Raw genomic sequence first — 18,993 nt, 5'->3', positions numbered from 1 at the left:
GGGGCGTCAGTCACCTCAGTGGCTGAATTTGCCCCATAGCCTTCCATGGGGGCTGGGGAAGGGGTTCTTTGGGCCCAGAAACCACAATTAGAAGGGGTGGCGTGTGAGGAAGGAACAGGTGGCCTGAAGAGGTGGTATGGGGACACATGCACTGTTCCTTCCAGCATCCAGTGGGGAAACAAATGGAAAGTTAGATACAGCCTCGGGCTGTATATTTCCCAGTGGAGCCTCCTCCGGGTTGGGGAACCTCCCCTTAAAGGAGCCATGGTGCTCTGATACAGACAATGAGAGGTGCTCAATAAACGTACCATTGTAAAAGCTACAGTTCCATGGGAAGGTGAGAATAGAGGAATTTGGGGTCTCGTTCCTCTACAGTATTTGGGTGTGACATCAAGCAGCCTGTGCATAGGCGCTGACTCTAGTGAGTCCCCAAGCTGTGCTGAACGTAGACCTGCAGACTTACCTGACGAAAAATGACCGAGCTGTGCAAAGGAGAGAGGTGGGTTCTGGCCAGAGGGGTCTATCCCCCAAAGACATCCTTCAACCCTGACTCTGCAGGAGCTGCAGTGCTGCAGACGGGGCCTTTCCAATGTCACTTGGTTTATTGCTTAGGAACACGTAATAAGGTTCACTATGAAATACGTTCTCCTGCTGTCCTCATCCGCCAGAGGAAACGGCAGGAAGCAGATAATACACACGGGGTGTCAGAGCATGAGGGAGAATTTGTGCTGTTCCACTGCCACCCTTGGAGGAGGGGGCGATTGGCTGAGCAGGTTCTGAGGATGAGAAGGCCCGGCTAGTGCAAATGATCACCTCCCCCACATCCTCTCCAACAGCCAGCTTACAGCAGAATCAAAGTGGAAAAGGAGGGTGTGAATGGGAATTTCCCATGCTGTATCTTAAGCTTCATGGCCTAGTGTTTGACTTCCAAGTCGCGTAGTCTTAGTTCTTCCATCAACAGTGACTTCCCAATCATAAAGGTACCGGCGTGGGTGCCCTATACTTCATTCTGGGAGCAATAACACCACTGCTTTGCACCTATGGAGTTTAATCACTTAAGCTTCAGAACCTGACCTCTCAGTTAAACCAGTGGGAGCTTTTCCATTTATCTCAATGAGGTCAAGGTTTCACCCTTTGATGTAGTCAAAGTCACACTGCCACTACCTCCATGGGCTTGCACCTGGCGTAGCTCTATGCACCTAGGTGTAATACCCTACCACTGCTGGGAGCGAATAAAGAAGTCTGACTTGCTGCAAGTGGAGAATCAGACCCAGTGAGTCAATAACAGTGAGAACCCAGGTGTCCTGACTTCCAGTGCCATGCTTTAAGCACCATACCATACCATACTACCTTGAATATACGCCGCTGGCTTCAGGTCTGTGAAGCTTGTCTGGAGATCAGAATGCCTGGTTTGTATTCCTAGCAGTTACCGACTTACGGGATCAGTGTTCCAGTGCCTTGCACTTTGTGTAACATGCCTTGGATGAAACACCCTCAAATAAGATTTACCCATGTGCTTATACGGGTGGTAGCATTTCAGACCCACTTTGTACAAATATAACTGCACAAGGTGTAGGGCAGTGGAGATGGTGACTTTGAGATTTTGACCAACTCAAAGTCTCTGTACTAATGCATTAGCTTAAGTATTAATTATGATAAAACCATAGACACATATCTCATACTGACAGCTTGCCCATCTTTCTATTGTTTTTGTATAGTGCCTCTCACTACATTAACTAAGAGCTTCATAATACTAAATGCCACACAATCTTGCCAACACTTGAAATTTCAAAATGTGGCTTATAGGACTGGGTTGTTACATTCCTTTTTTTGCTGAAAGACTCACGGTAAAGGAAAAAGTGAAAATTACTTATCCCTTTCTCTAAACACAGCTCACTCATATAAATGTATTTGCCAGTTAAGCAAAAAGCAGAAATTACATGATGGGACTTTAGAGTGAAACTGCTTTTAAGATGTGTGTTTAATGGATGGCTAAGCACAGAGCTATGTGTTAAGTAGCAAAGTCTCCATTAGTTCCTCTGCTCAAGCAAAGGTCACTCCTCACACAAGTAAATCTTCTGGCTGGACAGAAGTTTCTCAAACCTTAAAAGAGACTCAGAGGAGTGGAGCTTTCCCGCAGGCAATTTATTACACCTTCCCCATGGTGACTAAAACATGAGGCCATCCTGGGAAGGCGGTGATAAATTGTCTGCAGGGACTCTTTGCTTTCAGCAAGATGCAAACAAAGTCTGAGTTACTGTATTTATATCCTGTGGCTAGACAAGCTATTCCCTGTATTCACTAGTGTGCGTGCCAAGCTTTTCCCTTAGTACAGACAGGCCTGGTGTACGCTGGACAAAGACCCCTGTTTACACAGAGCTGTGGAAAATCTGGTTTATGGCACAGCTTAAGCCAGCCTTTGTGGAAGGGGCAGATCCAATTGTGGGGAACCTGGGTTGGCACCTTGGTGGGACTTGGGCATGAGGACAGGTTTAACAAAGTTCTTGTTTTGACTGTTATTTATATAGCATCATAGCTGTGCATGGCATTGTACAAGTATAACGAGGCACGGTGGTAGATTCTATTCCCCGCTCCCGGACCCATCCTCTCCTCCCACCGACCTGAGCAGAAACTGGCTACAGGTCAGTGCTGGGGTTTCCCCACAGCCACAGAGCTCATGAAGCTGGCCCTCACACCTTCCTCCCCACAGCTCCAGGTGCAGATGGGATGCTGGTGTGTACTGGGGCAGAAAGGGGGAGGATCCTACAGCTCCCAGCACAGGGTGGGGGAATGCATCCTGTCCCCAGTCTGGTTGTCTGGTCCCTTAGGGGTCTTGTCAGCAGGTGCACGTCATGTCAAACACTCCTTTTGTCCTCCCCTTTGTCTTGTCTATTTACTGTTAGTGATCTGGAGCAGGGTCTGGCTCTTCCTCTGTATATGGCCAAAGCCTAGCACGGGTCGGCCTCTGTGTTTCACTGCAATAGGTACAGTGGCAGGTGAAGCGTATCTGTTGAGTTTCCAGTCAAATACAGTGGAAAAACACTGCTCCTTGGATTATGAACCTGACTTATTTTGATTACCCCGTTTGAACCAACATCTCATATTAGCCCTTTGGCCCTTATCTCTGGGAATGCTGCTTCTATTCCACATCAGAGGGCATGGGAGAGAGAGACGTGCACCGGAGGGGAGAAGGAACTTCTGGCATTGCAATGGGGAATGAGACATTCCGCTCTCACCTAATCATCAGCTTCCTGCCTCCCTTTCTCCAGCCTTACAACCTGGTCCAGAAATGTATTCAGAGGACATCACAGCTAATCCTCCTCCCCTCACCGAAAAAGGAAAACCTCTGAACGTTACATTCAATTCTTTCCCGTGGCAAACACCTTAGATGGAGAAACGGAACCCGTAACATGCGAGATAAATAAATTGCTCTGGTTAATTTAGTGCGGTTATATTCACATCATAGCAGGCTGCCATCAGCACCATCCCCAATCTAATTTCTCAAAGACAAGTGAAAGCTAGCAGAAATGAATGTTGTGTTGTGATCGCAGCGTAAGTGACTCAAGCAGGGTTGAGGACTCAGAGCTGCATGGAACAGCGTCCCGTATTTATCCTCTAGCCGGCACAGTGAGAGATGGGGTGTTTTGGCAACAATATGGAAGGTCCATCTAGCCCTAAGGATGTTGCATTCATTAGCATTTCATTCTCACCCTTCCGCAGAGTGACAGATGCTCCCAGATGGCTTTGTTTAATATTAGCCTTTTTCTAATGGTGGAATATCGTTTTAAACACTGGATCTGGCAAAGATTGAAAAACTAAAGTAGCCTAAGGTTTTGTCTGAACTGGACATTTACCCTGGTGCCAGACATTGACTGCCAGCCATCAGTTTAAGCTCCCAGTGTTGATTGGCAAAGCCATTATTGGCATTGGTAGCGCTAACCCACACATGAAATCAGCATCAGCTGCATAAGTGTGAAGAGCAGTTTATAGTGGTCTGTCCTATATACACTAGGGGGGGGTCACACTGGGGCAGCGACACTGACCCTCCAATGGCTGGAATCAGGGCGAATCTCCAATGTGGACCGAGTACAAGGTAAAGCTAAACTGCAGATAGTAACACATATAAAGCTTGTGCCGTTGCTGGCATCTTACAGCATACTTGAAGTCATTTTGTTCTACAGCAGCCCTACTTCCCCAGCAGTGGGTCTCACTTGCTCCATTTAGGGTTTCCGATCTCCCCTCCCCTGCTGAGTTTAACCCAGCTGGTAACAACCAACCTACATTACAGGCGTCACCTGACATGGACATTCCTGTAGGGGACCACAGCTCTGCCACAGACACAAACTGTTGGCTCCCCTGGGGTTGGAGTGCTACCAATTCCTTCTCGGCAACCCAGTTCTCTCCCAGCAGCACATGCCACAGGATGAATATTCCAATTTGGCATGACTACTTCTGCAGAGAATGATTAATGGCTACAGTGTAACGAGTGGAGAGCCCCCCGGGATGTGTATCCTCACCAAAGAGACGTTGCCCTGGCGAAAGGAATGAGTTCTACTGACTGTTTCTTCATGTCAATTAATAAAACTGCAATGAATCTCCAAAAGATAAAGCAATCCCACTCTATCTGCTCCCTGCTCACATATTCCCTGAATAGGAATTACTAATCTCCCATGACATCCAGACCATTGTTTCAGGCTGGGGATTGCAAATCAAGGCAAAGTTCACTTTCTAATGGCCCACTTATCTGACTATTACCACTATGACCTACTCATCTCTGGGGACGCCAGCTCTGAATTCTTCCTGCTGCACCTTCAGCTGAGGTCACAATGCTGCTGCATCTACCTTTCCCTCTGCATAGATAACATCACCCCCTACACTTTTTGAATCCCTCCATTGACTCATTGTGTCTTGCTTCTTAATCCTCTCACCTGTCTGCTGCTGGGTCTCTCTTTCCCACACTTAGCTTCATGGCTTCTGACCTGCTGCTCTCTGTGTGCAGTACAGTTTCTCTGTCCTCATTTCCCAACCTGCGACTCTCAAATACCTCCCTAAAATCTACTTCTGCAAGCAATCACTCCTACCTCTTTCTCCTTATCGATCGTCTCCATATGCTCCCTATCCTAGACCTTTGTCCTGTCTCTTGTTTTGTCTGCCTTATTTGCATTATAAGCTTTTCGGGGCAGGGAATGGGTTTTGCCTGTGTGTAAAACATCATGTGGGCTTATGATCCTCTGTACATGCATATTAACACACAGCATCAAAACATAATAATGCACAGTGATAGCATGGGGCAGTTCACATCTGACCAACCAGTTCTGCCTTCCCTGTGCATCTCCCATTTGAAACCTTACAGAGAAGTACTGTATAAAAACCTAAGACAGAAAGAGATAACAACCTCAGTGGGAGCTGCCTAAGTGCATCTGAGGACAAAATTGGGCCCTTGCGAACAAATACTAACATAGAATCATAGAATGTTAGAGTTGGAAGGGACGTCAGGTGGTCATCTAGTCCACCCCCCTGCTCAAAGCAGGACTAACCTCAGCTAAACCAGACAAAGCTCTGGCTGGGATGATATAGCTGAGCTTAGTCCTGCTTTGAGCAGGGGGTTGGACTAGATGACCTCCTGAGGTCCCTTCCAACTCTAATATTCTATGATTCTATGATTCTATAAATCATCCCAGCCAGGGCTTTGTCAAGCCGCAGCTTAAAAACCTCTAAAAATGGAGATTCCACCACTTCCCTAGGTAACCCATTCCAGTGCTTCACCACCCTCCTACTGAAAAACTTTTTCCTAATATCCAACCTAGACCTCCCGCACTGCAACTTGAGTCCATTGCTCCTTGTTCTGTCATCTACTATCATTGAGAACAGCCTAGCTCCATCCTCCCTGGAACCCCCTTTCAGGTAGTTAAAGATGACTAACCCTGTGCTGCCCCACTGATTTCCATAGAGTGGCAGTGGGTGCCCGTCAGTGCAGATTATTGGCAATATAATTGGATGAAAGTGCAAGAACACAGGGCAGCTCTTACCAAGAAATGCTGTGCTCTATACACTGTGTAGTGCATGGTGGGAGGGTGAGGGGCGCTGTGGCTGATTTTAGATTAACTAAAAGGAAGAGAAATTCTCCTAGAAAAAAAAGTTACTGGTTTTCAAACTCTTAGTCTGCAGGGTATCTTTTCCCTTCCCCCAAAACTTTTCTTTTTTAAATGTAGACAGTGAAGTGCCTCGCGACTTGACTCACCAGAACCACTGCAGAACCACTGCAGGCGTTTTAAGGATAAATAAAACATGATGGTTTTCATGTAAAATACAATAGTTCTACCTAAGTTTCCCCTTTCCCCAAATTACTATTTTACCGCTCTTGCCTAAAGATCCATGTCTTTACTAGTTTCACATCCTGGATGAATGACAGACTTAAAAATATTAGAGAACTAAACGCATGCTACTTAAATACTGGTAACAGAATTCTCTGTAACAAAGATCTGGTGCACTGAGTTAGTCACGGTGATATCCCCCATTAGGGTTCCCATGTTAAGCCAGACTTTGTCCATTGTAAGTATACAGTAGTGATGATACAGGAGACCTATTAGCAAGCACATTCAGCCTTCTACAATGACAGCATCACTAACACCGCAGTAGGTGATGTGCCATATACAATAAAGAGTAACAAAGCTCAGACATCTCAGAGAGACGTCATGGTTATCTTTGTATTGCAACCCATGACCAACTGGAACGTGTCAGTGACAGAGGGGATAGAACACAGAAGCTAACCACTTGACTAAGGAAGGGTCTCCTTTAGCCATTAGCAACAGAGGGCCAGTGTGCATTCATTAGATGGGGAAGGAAAAATAAAGTCCCCAGCTATGGGTCTCTTCATACCTCTTTCTTCAGGGCTCAGAGCCAGAACAAACCAAGTCAAACTACTGGGTAACCGATGCCTGGGGCCTATCTAGCTTCAGCCAGCTGGCAAGGGAGAGGACAAACCCTTCTGCCTATCGCCTCCTTTGCAAAGCCGCCCCTTTCTTTCAGCCCAGATCAGCCATGGGACAGGCAGGAGCGTAATAACCCTTTAGTTGCTGGAGAGCCTTTACACCTTGCCATAGACCTATGATGCACAGATGGGATGCAGATAGATAGTAAACTGAAGGTAAATAAAACCCATTACTGTCTCTTGAGCCTGCTGGGATCCCGCTAGGTTTCAAGTTATAGCTCAATGTACTCATTACCACAGGTGAGAGTGGAGCCCGCTGCTCAGTGTGCATTTAGCACTCCCCCTCTTTGTCCGCTGAACACTGACTTTTCCCCAATGGTCACAGAAGAACCCACGGCCCTACGTTTAGTGTTGAACTACTGTACTGATCCACAGCTCTGAGAATGTTTCTTTCCTCCTCCACTGTGGAATGGTCTCTTGGTTATACTATGCTGCCCAAAGATCTCAAATGAGTGTTTTCACATGATCTATATGGTAACAATTGTGGTTAATTACCTGCCCTTCTAACAAAATTAACACTACAGTGGTTCTATAGTGTTTATTATTATTTATTTGTAGCAATGGGTCCAAAACACTGTGGGTCAAACCCTGAAGTCCTTACTCAGGCAAAATTCCCAATGTCTTCAGTGGAATTTTTGCCCAAGTAAGGACTTCTGAATTTGGCCCTACAGTGATACCCTTGATAGCTGTAGTGTTTTGGATCATTATTACCAACTATTACTGTGTATTTTTATTAGATTTTTATGTAGGTACTCATTTGTGCATTTATGTTTAGCACCTTTATAGAAACAGCCCATCTGGTTGATTTGGTTCTAAACAGAGGTGGCTCTGTAAACATTTGGGGTTTTTGGATCTAGGCCCATCTCTAGCTCTAAGCATCCACAGCTGCCATGTGCACAGTAACCTACAAACATGCAAGACATCAGAGTGTCTGTTGAACCACTGGCAACCATAGCTTTAAGCGGTCCGAGCACAGTTCTAACATTGAATCTGCAACATCAGATATCAGAGATAAAAAGAAGTCTGCCTTCTCTCCTCTTTCCCTGTAATCAAAGTTTATGAATAGTAGTGAGTGCATTGAAAAGACAACTTAATAGGAGGAGTTACTTTCCTGGGTACTATGGAATGATTTTTTCACTTTTGAGCAGGATGATGTTGGATTCAATGCACTATTGAAATGGAAAGTCCATCAAACAGAGCACATTATCATTTCACATACTAGTTATAAACATGAGTGATCTATTAAAAGTAAGTGTTAAAATATCTTCCTCAGAGACAAGAAAAGTTCTGTACAGTGGGTGCACTTCAACAGTTTCAATGGTTTGAAAAACTTTACCGATTCTCACAGAACTCCCCAGATGGGGAATCTCTCCAGAACCAGTAGAATCTTCCACACTGGTGGAACTTAAGAGCTCCCTAATTCTATATAGGTTCTTATACCATGCTCATTACTGTAGCAGGTGAACGCCTCTCCTGGTCTGTTGGTAGGAGGGATGCTTGCTATTTGGAATGTTATATACCTCCATTGGCCCATCTGCTGCCAGAATGTGCCCAGATAAATGTGCTATTGAATATCTGGTGTGGGGAGTGCAATACTTCAGTGGAGTTATGCCTGAGATGAATTTAATAATGGACACAGTGAGTGCTCTTAGACAGAGCAAATGGATAGCCTGATGAAGTGGAAATGGGTATTTTTTTCTCTAGGTGGCTGCTTCAAATTCAGCCAGGGTAGATAAGGACCAAAGTTGTGACTGTTTAATGGCTCAGGTGTGACAAGCTGGTGGTCTCGATACAGTTTTTAGTACAAAAGTGTCCAAATTAAAACAAACAAACAAAAACAACCAACCAAGACAATTGGCACTAATTGATGCTCTTGTGAACAGTCGGAACGGGAACACGCTGGTCACTCTACGTCAGGCCTGAGCTCTGTTGTTAGGGTACTGCAGGAGAAGCTAACGTTTGTGCTGTACCTGTTCTATTGACAACAAGAGGTCTTCACTCTGCAGGGGTGCCAACCCACTACCTTCCATTTGTGCTCAATTAACACTCAGAGAAAGAGTTAAGCCTGGTCTACACTACAGAGTTAGGTTGACATAAGCTGCCTCACATCAATCTAACTCTGTAAGCATCTGCACGAAAATGTATCTCCCACCGATGTAACACACCCACTACACCGACTTAATAATTCCACCTCTGCAAGAGGCATAGCACTTCAGTCCATGTAGTTAATGTAGACACTGCACTGCTAACATTGACTGTTGCTGCCTTTCAGAAACAGTCCCACAATACCCCACATTGGCAGTTAAATCAGTCCAAGCACTCCTGGTGAGGATGTGCACCCTGACACAAACAGTGTGGATGTGTAAAACCGATTTAATTACTGAGGTGGCTGTACGTCGACTTAACTTAGGTCCACTAAATTTTGTAGTGTAGACTTGCCCTTAATATACAAAAAACTCAGGGCCTGATTTCCCCTCACACCGGCTTTCCCACTGTGTAACTCCACTGATTACAATGGGATTACTCCTGATTGACTGGTGTGAATTGAAGAATCAGACACTGTGAGATCAAAAAGTACCTCAGTTAACTATTACTGTTATTTTTACATGCATCTTTGTGGAGCCTTATGAAAAGCAAACCAAGAACAGAAAGGCCCACTTTGTTGACCTCTAGGAAATGTGTAATTTTAATTGTGTGTCATGGGGTACGCGGGCAATCATGCACTACTTACCTGACACAGAAGTACAAAACAACTGGTCCTGACTTTTTGGGGAAGTCATGTTCTAGCACTCTGCGGTCCAGCTGAAGCCAGTTTAAATGTCCTCTGGTAAGAGAAGAGAAGAGGTACTTAGTCACATTAGCAACAAGAGGCTGCCTGCTACCAACTGTAATGAGGGCAGAGGTATTAAAACACACACACGCATACACAGAAAAACTGCAACGTATGCTATTTGCCCTAGGCTATATTGTATGATATTAGAGATATGCACATAAAATGTTTGACGAAAAGAGGCGATATCATCTTGGGAACATTTCAGTCCAAATATTTAACACATAAAGTTCAATCTGTCAGGGTGAAAGCTGGCAGCACAGAACAAAAACACAAATGATCAGAAAGATAAGAACTTCCCCTTTTATTACAGTGCTTCTGGTGTGGCTCCATAATTAAAAGTCTGTCAGGATTTCCATTAAAAATCCGTATTGCTACGAGTTTGTACAATGCCTGTAATATTTCACTCACGGCTAAACCCAGCCGTATAAAGTCTCAAACATTTTATTTGCCACCCCATTCACCTGAAATAGTGTCTCAATAATGCCTGCCACGCTTTTCTTTTTCCTCCTTCAAAGAGCTCCTGAAAAACACGGCTGGTCCACGGAGCATCCCAGCTCCAATTACCACATGCTGCTCGCTTTTGCCTGGATGGTACCTGCTTCTATTGTTTCCTCCTCCAATTTATCCATTTGTGACTTTATGTAACAAGCTTTCCTGGGCTGGAATTCTGTTACTTTTCACGTTCTACACATTGTGAAGTGCTGTATATGTGAACAGTGCTACATAAATATCATTATTTATGTTACAATACCACCCAAATGAGATCAGGGCCTCACTGAGTTAGGCACTGCATAAACACGTAATATGAAATCCTGGCCCAGGCCCCATTGAATTCAATGGGCCCTGATTTCAACTGCGAGAATTTTGCTATTGATTGCAGTGGGACTAGGATTTCATTCAGGGAGAGACAGCATCCCTGTCCTGAAGAGTTTATGGTCTGAAAAGAAGAAAGAGAGATGTAGTGACTTGTCCTAGATCACACCCCCAGTTATCAACAGAACTAGGAACAGAACCCGTGCCTCCAGAATCCCAAGCCACGGCTCAGACCACTGAACCCCAGTGTCTCTTAGCATTAACGATTCTTCACAACACTATTCCCATTTTACAGATGGAAAAGTCAGACCCAGACGGCCAGATTTATAAAGGTATTTAAGCACCCTAAAGATACGGCTCACCACCCAGTGGGACTCACAAAGCACCTAAAGAGGTTAGGCATCTAACTCCTATCGAAGTCCTCTGCACCAACCTTACTCCGTACCAAATATTGGACAATCAGTGCTGTAGACTATAGCAGTGAAAGGAGTCACGTGGGGCCATTTGGGTCAATGATACCTATTTACCTCTTCAAATATCCAGAAATGGGTCATTACAATTCATGACGAACCAAAGCAATGACAGTCTTTCTGTGTCAGCATTCCCTAGAAGTCTACGATTGTTCTCTCTGCCTGTCTCAACTAGGGATAGTCTCCAAGCTCCATGAGGTTCACCTTTCTGAACCTTCCCTCTCAGACTAATTTTTTTTTTCAACCTGCAAACCCAGTTCAAATTCCCAAAGCTTTCTTGCCCTGTGATGTAAACCTGTGTGTTTTTTCCAAAGTTTGTTCAATTTTTATACAATTTGTTTTCCAGCTAAAGGGACGCTTGTGCTGTGTATTAGAGATTGAAACACCTACTTAATAAGTGGGTTCCCAAATACAGTACAAACGCTATGGCCATGATTTTCAAAAGTGACTAGCAATTTTGTGTGCCCCGCTTGGGAACCCTGAAAGAGGCCCTGACTTTCAGAGGGCAGGGGGTCAGCATCTTCGGAAAAATCAGGCCCCTTTAAGGTGTCTCAAGTTAGACACCCAAAAACTGAGGAACCCAAAATCAATAGTCACTTTCTGTATCTCCTGAGCTCTATTTATTTTTATGCACGTTTTTTCCCATTCTCTGTTCCTTTTAACTATAGTATCTCTTAACTGGAACATGAAACCAGTGATGCTAAAACTTAGACTGGACTTTAGAAGCCACATTATATGAGGAGGTTGAAATTAGATAAGCACATCCATTCCTACTTACGCTACCATTAAATAGCAAGCATTCAGTAAACATGTATAAAACAAAAGCAAGGAAGAACAACCCTAAGGCCACCATTCTGTCCTCAACCTGTCCTTTTGCCTCTGTATCACTAGGGTGGTAGTAGAAGTAATTGATGGCATGACACACCAGGAGCCAATCTCCCACTGAAGTCAATGTGCTGAAGGACTTACTGTATAAGTCCTATGGGTTTAATCAAGAGGAAGATCCACGTTTCCCTTACACGTGCAGCAATCCCCAACCACAGTGGAAACAACAGAGGGCTAAAAACAACCATTCACTTTAGGTGGTTACTTTTGTTATTGCTGTTGAAAAAATCATTCTGGCTGCATTTTAGCCTAAGGAACTGGTTAATGTATATATTTAACTACAAATTAGTGCATCGAGCAATTTTTAACATGCTTATCTTTGTGGTACCCGAGTGCAAAGACAACTCTGTTGCTCCTTTCACAGGGGAAATATCTACAGTTGCCACTTCAAATGTTTCGGCAGAGAGGACTTCCTTATAGAAGATGACCACTTACCCTCTGCATTTTCACGCACACACATGCGTCCGCTGACATTTATAAAACAGAAGCAAACAGCCGTCAGAATCTGCACATATTTTACCTAGGGGCCAGATCTTGATATTATGCTGCACAGCACTTCACTGGGCAAGCCGTCTCATGGTCATACTCACAGAGAAAGGTGCTGTTCTACACAGTTAAGGGCATGAGAATCTGGCCCGAGATATCTAGTAGTCTTGATGTTTTTATGTACCTCCTAGACAGATTGCATGGAGAACCCCTTGATATGCTCCAGCATGGAGATGCTTCTCAACACAATTTAACTAAGAGGCACATGACAGCTTTTATCTTCATTAGCTATGATGATTTTTTTCACTTAAGAATTTACATCAGTGGAATCACCAGGAATGGTGCAAACTGCACAGGCTCCACTATGCCATGCAGGGGCTTGAATATTATTATTTCGTTGATCTATTAAGTGAAACCTAGATAATTTGTTGTTGTTGTCTATGGAGCTATTGGAGTTAAATTGTTGAACAACAACCAATAGAGGTGCTGGAGTTAAATTGTTGTGTCAATACCAAATACGTAACTGCATTGAGCAAACAGGAATTGGGTGCATTTATTTTATGGACTGACTATAGATTTTGGTGCGTGGGCTGGGCACCACAATTGCATGGACTCGTTTCCATTTTCTCCCATCAGAGTTTTCCACGGAAAGCAGCATGTCAATGAACACTTTGCCTCAAGGTGGACTTGGTTATAAAGATTTAGTGGTTAGTGTCCTGTTTTTTAACAAACCGATCTACATTTATTAGTGTGTATAAAGTACTTTGAGATCCCTGGATTAATAGCTTGACCTTCCAAGTCAAACAGTGGGGCATGATTAAGTCCTGACTGCATTATAGAAATCCTACAGATTACTATTATTACAATTGCCATCAACTAATACAGCAAAACCCTATTAAAATTAAGCCTCTGCTTTTTCCAGAGTTAGGGCTATATCCTTGCCTTTGATGGAAAACTCACGGGAGGGGGACAGAGGGCCCAGAAACTGCACGGTATTCATGGTGCAGATACAGCACAGCAGTATACTTTGTAATGGAGACACTGCCATAATGGCTCAGACGGGTAGCTCATTTTAGAAAGGCCACATGGTCCATTTGCTGGGCCGCTCAACTAGGTATCAAGAGACACAGGGCCTCTTTCAGGGTCTGCTGCTGATTCACTGTGTGACCTTGATCAACTCACTTCATCTCTCTGTGCTTATGTTTCCCCTCCGACCTTTTGTCTCTCTTGTTTAACTAGACTTAAAGCACTTTGAGGCAGGGACAGCTTGTACTGTGTGTCTGTACAGTGCCTGGCACAGCCTCCAGCACTACTGTAATACAAATAGTAATCCTAGCTCTGACAATGGTCAGTCCAAGATGCTTCAGAGGAAATTTCTTCATCCGGGCAGTTAATGGTTAATGTATGCCGATGATTGAGGATTTTGATCCATTAGACATTTTTATCCTGTGTAATGAGGGACTGCTTTCATTGCTCTGCTGGAGCCACTCTGGTAAAAGGTTAGGGGCCTGCTCCAAAACCCAATGACTTGAATGGGCTTGGGATCAGGCCTTGCAATAGGGAATGGGGAACAGCAGGCGGAGGGGGACCAACCTGGGGTTTTGCAAGGGGTTGAACAACCCCACATGCAGAGCGGGAGGCTTGGCAGACCTGCATACAGCTCTAACGTTCGCACAGTCCTGGCGAAAAGTTGAATTGCGGTCACTGCAAAGCTGATTTTACTTTAATGAATTTTGGAAAGGTTGATGACAAAGGAAGGAGGGTTAGTGGAGAGTCACAAACTCAGGAGTTCAAAAAAAAAAAAAAAGCCATTTCCCCATGGCCAGTGCCTTAAGCACAAGATCATCCTTCCTAACCCATCAGCTAAATCTATAACTCTACTAGCTTTTTACCAGGGTTGGTACTTGGCCCCACATCTGACCTGCCATAAAGATGCCATCGTTTTGATCTACGCTGCGCCTCAGCTAATGGTTAATGCTTTAAAGCGTTTCTATGATCATTAAAATACGAGGCATACGTCTTTTCCCCATAATGGTCTGACAATCTAATTTTAGTCATGCTGAATGTGGTAATGACCCTATATTAGGAGAAGAAACTATTAAGTCACCAATGCAATGGTTGTTCCTATTGATTTTCTTCTCAGGTTGTCATGATATTCCCAGTTCAAATCATTTCTAAATAAATTACTCTCATAGACCTTTTTAATCTTAATTTGAAGAACTGCTTTAATACTTTATTTCCCTTTCTCTCTCCCTTTCCCCTTTCTAAAATTGCAGCTAAGTCAAACTCAGAGTATATTTAGGAACCAGAACCTATTCTGCCTCAGTCAGCGTAAGCATGAGCGCCATTCAAGGAAGCGACCACCTGGAGTTAGATAAATTATATGTCGGGGAGGAAAACTAGGTATAGCTCGTGGCATTTGTGTCACAGAAGTATTTAGAATTAAATTATTCCTGTTTGTATAACAGTAGCTGCCCAGGTTCCCCAACCAATACCAGAGTCCCATTGTGCTAGGTGCTGTACAAACATGTAGTGTGAGACAGTCCTTTCCCCAAAGAGTTTACAATCTAAAGAAACAGTGGGTGGGGGAAAGGAGCTCAGGAAAACGATTCCCATTTTACAGTCGGAGTAACTGAGGCACAGGGAGTGACTTGCCCACAGGAAGTCTGTGACAGAGCAAGGAATCAAACCCATATTTCCCAAGTCCCCGCCCAGTTCCTTAACAACACAACTATCTTTTTGGGTGTGTTTAGCCAAATAAAATAATGATTACATTTCACTGGTGGTGTGACCGATGGACAAAAGTCTGTTAATATTGAGGGGGGGAACAATGCATACGTTAGTTAAAAAGAAACGTACTATTTCCCCAGGAGGCAAGAAGCCTTGCTGACATGGTTAGCACTCACTGAGGGGCAGTGGCGGTCTGCAGACCAGGCTTTGGTTAGGCTATGGTTTAAGGGTATGTCTCCAGATTGTGTTAGCTCCCTTGATCTAGGGTGGCCCCCAGGGCTTAATTTGGCCAATGTAGCACCTGTTAAAGTACAGCTTGCTTTATGTTGGCTACCTTTTTAGCAGGCATTAGTACCATCGAGCTAGTGAACAGGCTCTATCATCCCACCTTGAAATCTTAGTCCAGACAAAGCACCTCGGTGATCAGCCAGGCAGTGATGTTTCCATGTCGATGCTCCCCAAAGCCCTGAGCACTTTGCTTGACAATGTTTGTCAGGCTCTTACACTTTCCTCTTCTGTTACCTAAATCTTTACTCCCACTGGGCTTTTTTTAAGCCTTGTTTTCCTAGGTGAGTCTAACAAGTCTCCCTCTAGATCCAGGTGCTAGCACCACCTCCTCTGTAATATTTCCCCAGAGGAATCCCACCCTCCACATCAGACTGGGTGTAGACAGTGACCCACTTTCCCTAGTCAGAGCCTGTGGGACTGGGTGCACATTTTCAATCCATGTCCGTCTTGCCCTGTGTTTTCCTCTTTTAAATAGTGCCACTACATTTATCCTGAGAACAACTGGAGCAGCTGATCCTCTCTGGCTCCGTTTCCCCCTGGGGCAATGCACACTGAGTGGCTTACCTGCTCCGGTACAGAGATTGATTCCCGCTCAAAACACCACACTGAGCGTATGTCTTCACTGATGGCGCCAAATTGGCCACCATCAGATCGATCTATCCGGATCGACTGAGCGGTCAGTGTAGACGCATTGAAACCATCCCCGCAAGTGGCGTAGCGCTGCGTCGATGGGAACGCATTTCCTGTCAGCGCAGTACAGTGAAGACACTGAGTAGAAGAGGAGTTACGAAGTCGACGGGAGTTATGCAAACTACTCTGTGTAGCTTGCGTTACTCCCGTCAACTGCCGTCAAATTTCAAGGTAAGTGTAGACCTGGCCTGAGTGAACAGTAAAGGAAGGCAGTCCTCCTGTTTCTACAGTAACTTGCCACTGTCTCCTGCTTCTCTTCTTTTAAGCACAAACTCTGTCGACCTGCCCAAGGCTGAGGAGATGTCCACCAGCTGTGAAATCAATGCTTCTGCTGTGTCTCAACTGGGTGGGATTCTGGGCCTACAATGAGGTGCTCCTTATTCAGGCTCCAATCCAGCACGTGCGTAACTTTGAGCATCAGTATCCCATTGCTACTCACATACTCACCAGGGCTTTGCCGGATCACGGCTCCTTTGCAGACTAGAGATCTGTACTCCACAGAAGCGCCATAAGCCACTTGGGCATGGAAACAGGATAACAATGATAGATCTATAGTGTACTACATGCCCCCTTAATATAGTGCCCTGCTGCTCGTGCATTGTTATCTTTCCACAGGATCCCTACCTCATTTCATTCACTGTCTATTCTGCTTGTCCTTCACCCAGGGAAGTGAAATTGGGTTGGCTAGTTACATTTTTCTAGTGATAGCAGCATTGACAATCCCAAGTGTTCAAAAATGGCTTAAAAATCATGACATAATGCATAATTAAAAATAATACACACAGGTCCTTTTTATTAATTATTATTATTATTTATATGGATGTAAAACCTAGGGGGCCCAATCATAGACCACAGCCCTGCTGTGCTAGGGGCTGTGCAAACACAGAACAAAATGACAGACCCTGCCCTGAGGACCTTGCAATCTAAGTATAAGACAAGAACCAACAGGTGGCTACAAACAAACAGAGAGAAAGACAGCATATTAAAACAGTACTAGTTAGCATGCCAAAGAGTGGTCACAGCAAACTAGCTGTCAATCCACTGTCAAGTCTTTATTGGCCTTCTTGCTTTTGAGCTGTTAAGAGTTCATCATGTTTTCAAGATTTTCTCTACAACCATAAAGACTAGAAACGTCCTTTTTTAAAATGAAAGCTGAGGTTCTGATATCATCATGTTACTCCAAGAGCCTGAGCTTTAAAATAAGCACCAAGAGAAAGCAACACTGTGATCCTCAACTTTATTCTCTGGTACATTCACAAGGCTGCTGTGTTTGGGTTTCATCACAGCTGGGGGGAGCTCAAAACCCCAGAACCCTGTTTTTGCTGAAATTTTCTATTTTAAAAACTCATGAAAACATTTCTATTTAATATTAAAGTTTGCAACCCCTTCATTTCCTCCCCCCTCTCTCCCCCCCTCCTTTCTTTTTTGAGAAACATTGATATGGGGGCTAAAATGACTTGGACAGTGTGATTTCAAAGGATTTTTTTCTCTGTTCCTCAAATCATTTATCATTATTGTTGAACCTGCCTGATTGCTTAATCCTGTTAACACGTTAATTATACAGTTCTGTCGTACCAGTAACGATTGTGAAGAAGCAACTGGATTTTAAATCCAAGACTCCTTAACCTGACCTTTTGCCAATGCCGATGACAAGAGCTCATTTAACATTTGCCTAGGAAGGGATCGATAATGTCTCTGTGTATCTCAAACAATAGTTAATTCACAGTAAGTGACACAGTAAGTGACAAGTGCAGTATGAGACTTAGACACTTCTTAAGTCCCTAGGCCTATAGGCCTCGTACTAAGGGCATAAGTGGGTAAATAGGCCTTTGTGCTGTCCCTTGTGTATGGGGTGAGGAGGTGACATCTAATCTTCTCGCGATCTAAGAGTTGCTTCCCGGTGTGTCTATCGTGGCACTTACGTTTCATCGGTGAAGGCAATTCCAAAGTATTCTTTCTCCTTCAGGTTGAAATGAGACGCCACGAGGTCGAGCAGCTCCTTGGCCAAAAGCTTTGGCTGGAAGAAAAGAAAGTGATCCATGAGATTAGGTTTGATATACTCCCTTGATATTCCCTAGCACTAGCAGTGAAATCTCTTAGATCCTCACACAGAGATTCGCTAAGAGACAGTCCTGTCACGGGGGGCTGGAATAGAATGAAAGTGTCACCCCGTGGTGAGTGTATTCACAGGTCTCTCTTGGTGCCTGAGCTGCAGAGAATAGGGGGCTGTTCAAGGAGTGGCTAGGGAATGTTGACTCTTCAGCTTGAGCTGTAGCCATTCACACTTTTCGCTCCTGGTTCAATGCCCAGTGTGTCAACCAAAATGGCGGCCACGCAACAAGGTCCTCATATTTGGAGCCAGTCATGAAAATTCTTCTTCAAAAGGCCTGGTTCTGTAAGATAATTCATCTCCCAAAAGATTCTGAGCACCCTTAACTTCTACTCACCTCATGGAGTGAATGAGAGTCAGTGGGAGTTGAGGGTGGTCAGCACTTACCAGACCATGCCTCGGTACAATTGGAAGTAAAAATCAAGGGGTCATTTAAAAAAAAAAAAGAATGAATTATTATTTGTGTGGCAGTAGGGACTAGAGTCACCAGGTAGGGATCAGAGCCCCACTATACTAAGCAACGGACGCAGGCATAACAAAAAGATCTCCTGAAGAGATTACAAGTTAAGTATATGAGACCAGATGACAAAGGACACAATGAACAAATGTAGTGCTGCAGTGGCGGGCCTGGAAACTAACAGCCTCTATTTACTTGAACGTGGGCCCCTTTTGTAAACCTTTGAGTGACTCTGGTTGA

General features: G+C 44.4%; 1 protein-coding gene across 1 annotated transcript in view; it reads right to left on the bottom strand.

The window, feature by feature from the left end:
- The window catches only part of FRMD4A (FERM domain containing 4A), a 239,649-nt gene that overhangs the window by 103,611 nt on the left and 117,045 nt on the right, over positions 1–18,993 (bottom strand). The window contains exons 3-4 of the mRNA XM_067564578.1: positions 18,109–18,203; positions 9,723–9,815 (exon numbers count right to left, since the gene is read on the bottom strand). Coding sequence (XP_067420679.1) covers positions 9,723–9,815; positions 18,109–18,203 — 188 coding nt within the window. The remainder of the gene's footprint in view (positions 1–9,722; positions 9,816–18,108; positions 18,204–18,993) is intronic.

The sequence above is a fragment of the Emydura macquarii genome, unplaced genomic scaffold (assembly GCF_026122565.2).
Source record: "Emydura macquarii macquarii isolate MOO-44397 ecotype Brisbane River unplaced genomic scaffold, CSIRO-AGI_Emac_v2 contig_2636, whole genome shotgun sequence".
In the NCBI taxonomy this organism is placed as follows: Eukaryota; Metazoa; Chordata; order Testudines; family Chelidae; genus Emydura; species Emydura macquarii.
The sequence above is the reverse complement of the archived record's forward strand: the minus strand, read 5'-3'. Positions and strand labels throughout refer to the sequence as shown.